Source organism: Vigna umbellata, chromosome 5, assembly GCF_029865625.1.
Source record: "Vigna umbellata cultivar VRB3 chromosome 5, Vumbellata_1.0, whole genome shotgun sequence".
NCBI lineage: Eukaryota > Viridiplantae > Streptophyta > Magnoliopsida > Fabales > Fabaceae > Vigna > Vigna umbellata.
This window is the reverse complement of record NC_142169.1, coordinates 63,207,396-63,212,226: the sequence shown is the minus strand read 5'-3', so window position 1 is coordinate 63,212,226 and position 4,831 is coordinate 63,207,396. Positions and strand designations below refer to the sequence as shown.

The 4,831-nt window shown below is 25.0% G+C and overlaps 1 protein-coding gene across 1 annotated transcript; it reads left to right on the top strand.

Moving 5' to 3' along the window:
* Positions 1-867: 867 nt before the first annotated feature.
* On the top strand, positions 868-1,734 carry LOC124845156 (GATA zinc finger protein). Its single transcript, XM_047322223.2, has one exon. It carries the CDS (start codon positions 1,128-1,130, stop codon positions 1,602-1,604), a length of 477 nt encoding a protein of 158 aa, XP_047178179.1. The 5' UTR covers positions 868-1,127; the 3' UTR covers positions 1,605-1,734.
* Positions 1,735-4,831: the final 3,097 nt, after the last annotated feature.

Here is a 4,831-nt window from a genome sequence, read left to right as displayed (position 1 = left end):
TTGGGAGTACATATTTGTAACATAGATGATAAAAGACAATGATTTGAAAATCCTTTTGCTCATTACATCGAGGAGCAAGGACATTAAAATTGCCAATCATACACAGAATTTTATGATTTTGATTCATAATAATAAAATTAATATTTTATGTCTTAAACACATCAATTAAATAAAATATTAAGATGTGGGTTTTGTAAAATATAAAATAAAAATGAATAAATAGTACTAAATACTGACTATCATTTTGGAAAAATAATTCAAAAGGTAAAACAGGTTTGTATTCATCAGACTCCTATTCAACTCGATACAAAATAGAATAATGATGTCTTGGTAAATTAATCAAACAGACTTAAGTGTTTGAGAAAAAAATTATATGAGACTCAACTTTAGTGGTATCCCATAAGCTATGAACTATTATTTTTTTAACATTTCTTTTCAATAAACTCCCTGTCAATATAAAATGGGAATTAAAGTAACAGAAAAAAGGTATAATTTTGACATGATAATGAGAAAATAAAAAATAAAAGGAAATAGAAAACAATAACGTGAAAAGGACACTACAGCAAGTGGTGAGAGGGACAGGTAGTCACACAAGGAAACGCTTAAAACCTAAGCAACCCAAAAGAAATAAAAATATAACACTCAACAAACAGTTTTTTTTTCTTTTGAAAAATATAAATTTCAGAAATAAACCTTACAAAATTATTAAATAATTGTGGAAAATAGATAACTATAATTAAATAATGTTGAGTGATTTTAAAAAGTGCATGAATTAATTTGAAGGAAAAACTATATTTTATAATCAATGATATAAAATGCTTTACTTTGATTCATGAAAGTAAATAATACATTAATATTATACTAATATTAATAAAAGGATGAGTGTTTTTATATTAATCTAAAATTTTCCTTTCTAATTAAAAATATTAAACATGATAATAATTATTTTATAAATTGCATAGAACATTTTTTATTAATATAAAATTGAAAATAATAATATATGTAAATTAAACTATTCATCTTAACCAGTATTTTAATATATTTATTTATATATTTATATTTATATACCGTTCAAACCAGTCACTACCGTTCTCCTGTGTTTACGCTAGCTCAACCCGTTTCTTCTGATGTTGTCGCTCTGGGGAGTCACCACCGCGATCCTCATCGCGATTGCGCTGCTCTTCACCGGAAGTTCCTCCGCTGGGCGAGATCTCCGGCCGTCGGAGCACGGCCTCTTCTTCCAGGCCTCACCGCCGGCCAATTCCTCGCCGGAGATGAAGTCCTTCTTCAGTACCACCAAGGGCTCTTCTGCTTCTGACGTTCCACTCGGTAACGCGACGGAGGCCCTTCCGCCGCCGTGGTGGGGAGTTAGCGGCGGCGGAAGAAGCCACGTGGGACAGGCGCTGATGACGGCGAGTCTGGTGTGCGGAATAACAGGTGGCGTCCTGTTAGTGGCTTCGGCGCTGCTTTATTTTTTCAAGCACAGAAGAAAGCCACACCAAAACGAATCGTTTCGTGCTTCTAACAACAATAATAATAATAGTAATAGTCACAATAATGGTGACAACAAGCTTCAATTAGTGGCGGTTGCGCATGAAGGATGAGTTGAAATCACTGTGTAAATGGATTTTGCTGTATTTGTATTATATATTTAATTTATTTATTTATTTGTGGTAGAGACTACTCTGTTGTAAAAGTTGTTTTGACAATAAATATATTTTATTTTTTCAGTTATTAATGACTGACAGACCTAACCTTTTGTCTCTCCAGTTAAGTGAAGTGACTCCTCAACTAATTTCTTATCTTTACCAAAATAAGTCGAATGTGAAAGGTTCAAACTTATTTATATTTTATTTAGTTATGTTTTTTTATCTTGGAATTTGTGGTAATTTTTTTTGTTGTTGTTAATATTAATTTTTAGAATTAAAAACAATTATAAACCTTAGGTTTTAAATCCTAAATTTTATTCTACCAAATTTAGTTTTAGTTATTTTTCTAATTTTGAGAAACTAGAAAGTTTTTTTAAATTTGAGTGTTAGCACAAAATAGACACACAATAGTGATAATTATTTTTAAAAAATTCAATTAAAAGATTTATTCTCTTGTTTTAAAATATATTTTGAAATGTTTTTCTAGTTAAGAGGACAAAAAAAAGAAAGTGAGAGTTTTGTTCTATTTATTTAACATAAGACAAATGATATTCACTTTCGACCAATAGAAAAAATTGTCACAGATAAAACAATATCAAATATGAGTTCAAGGGATATAATATTTTTTCAAAAAAAATCAGTAAAGTGCATAAAAAAGTTTTTCTAACAGATGGATAGACTTTAAATTATTTATTTATTATTGTCTGTAAGTGTTTAGGCTTTGTATTCACTCTCCAATAAATAGAAAAGGTTGTCACAAATTACAGTGTCTTATAGATCAATACAAAATATGACTTCAAAAAAACAAGAGGATGTAACATTTTATAATAAAAATTTTGAGAATAAAGTGCAGAAAAAATATTCGCAAATGAATAAACAGTTATGTTCTTTATATTTGTAGATAATCCTGTAAGTACTATGGTCTATTTTAATAAGATAATACTATCTAGTAAGGAGACTATTTTTAACTTTACATAACGATTTGTTATCATAAAATTGTGTAATTTGTTTTTAAAATTAGAGAAAATAAAAACTATGAATATAATCTAAACTATCAATAAAGAGAAATTTTAATATAATTTTTTCAATTTTATCTTTTAATAACTATTTTTTAAAACTAAAATAATTATCTTATAGTGACTATTTATTTAAATTTTACCAAATTTTCAATCAAATTAATTACTTGCAGTAAAAATACTAATAATAAGAATAACCTTGTAAATATAATTCATATCATATATTGTATTTGATAGTTTTCTACTATGAAATGTTTTAACAATTTGTTTGTAAGAAAATGTTTCACAATTTTGTTGTAAAAAATAGTTTATAATTTTATAATAGCAAAAGGCTGGTTCAAAGTAAATCTTCAATATTTATTTAATTTAATTCAGATTTTGTATTAAATAATAAACAATTTTTATGATTAATTAAATGATTATTTGATGAAAACCATATTAAACTGAGTTAGAACATTCGCTATTGCTATGGAAGAAATACAAAAGAGTAAAAGTGTGAAAGAAAATTGATTATTAGGGAGATATTTTTATGAAATAGGACAGTTTAAATTAGAAAAATTGCTTAAAGAAGAAAAAATATTTGCATGTAAATTTGTGACTTACAAAAACATGATGGTCAATATAGCATGTGTTTTAGCTGAAGTATTTGGTGTATATAGTTTCTTACAAATTTCAGAGTGCTTTATAATTTAAGTATCTGCACTTTCTTTCCTTTAAATGGTGAGGTGAGACTATTTGTAAAAGTATTCTAATTGCTTAAATTAAATTAGTAGACGACGGAATAACTTTTCATAATACAATCAATCTATTAAAATATTTTATTATCTTAAACTTATATTTATACATTTTTGAATAAATTTTTAATTAATATTGTCCGAATTACAACTTAATAATTGATAAATATATTTTATTGGTTTAATCATTATTAAAAAATTAACCAATTGATTCATTCTTATTATTAATGATCTTTCAGTTTGAGAATAAATTATTTTAAATGCTAAGGCTGATCATCCAATCAACTGTTGGCTGGACACTCAGTACAACATGTACTTCCATCTATCATCACTTTTATTATTACTAGAGTTTGAACAATCTTACCATTCAACCTAATAAATTTAATAAAAAAGATTTATAGATTAAGTTGGGTTAAATTTCTGTTATTTATTTTTATTATAATAAACCTCACTAATTTATATTTGATTTCCCTGTATTGAATTGAGTCACAAGTTTTAAATTTTATTTTTGTCTAAATTTGTATTTGAAAACATTTTTTTAGAACTTTTTTAAAAACAGGCTATATGGTTTGATATGAAAATAATTGACTTTTTAAATTATATTTAATTAATAGAATAATAAAATAAAATAAATAATAATATCTTTATATGATTATTGTTTAATAGTTCTGACCGAATGCAACAGACAATTTGTCATTGAAGTCATATTGAAAGAAATTGGACTAAAAAAAAATCAACCTAATTAATTTGTGTTAGATTAGATCATTGGATAATCTGATCCAATAAATACTCGTAGTAATAATAATAATAATAATAAAAAAAAAAAGAATAGTTATATTACATATTTATTTATCAAGATTTTTGTACCATTCCATGTGATTTTCCCTTTTTATTTTTATTTTTGAATGGTAATCTACATATCTTTAATTTTTTACATGTTTGATATGTAAATGGGTTATAATTACTTGTTTTTGGTGGAGAGGTTTTCCTCAATATATATATATATATATATATATATATATATATATATATATATATATATATATATATATATATATATATATATATATATATATATATATATATATATATATTTAAAGTTGGTTTTCATTTTATTTTTTCAATCAAACAAGTTCTGAGTGAGAAACATATGAGAAAGAGAATAAAGAATCTAGTTATTTTAAACAATAACCAAGTCATATGATTAATAAAAGAGAATGATTTAAACAATAGCATTTCTTAAATTAATATTTTTTTTCAAAAACCAATCCCAGTATCAATTAAATACTTACAAACACTTAAAATCAAAGTACTCTCTTAACCACATATTGCTTTAAAAGAAATTAATTTAATTTAGTGCAATGAACATTCTTTTATCGATTCTTACAAAAAAATAAACACTATTAATTTCGCACAGTTCATGAACAAGGCA

Excerpts from the sequence above, each read along its gene's own strand:
- LOC124845156 (XM_047322223.2), top strand. The coding sequence starts at position 1,128 with ATGTTGTCGCTCTGGGGAGTCACCACCGCGATCCTCATCGCGATTGCG.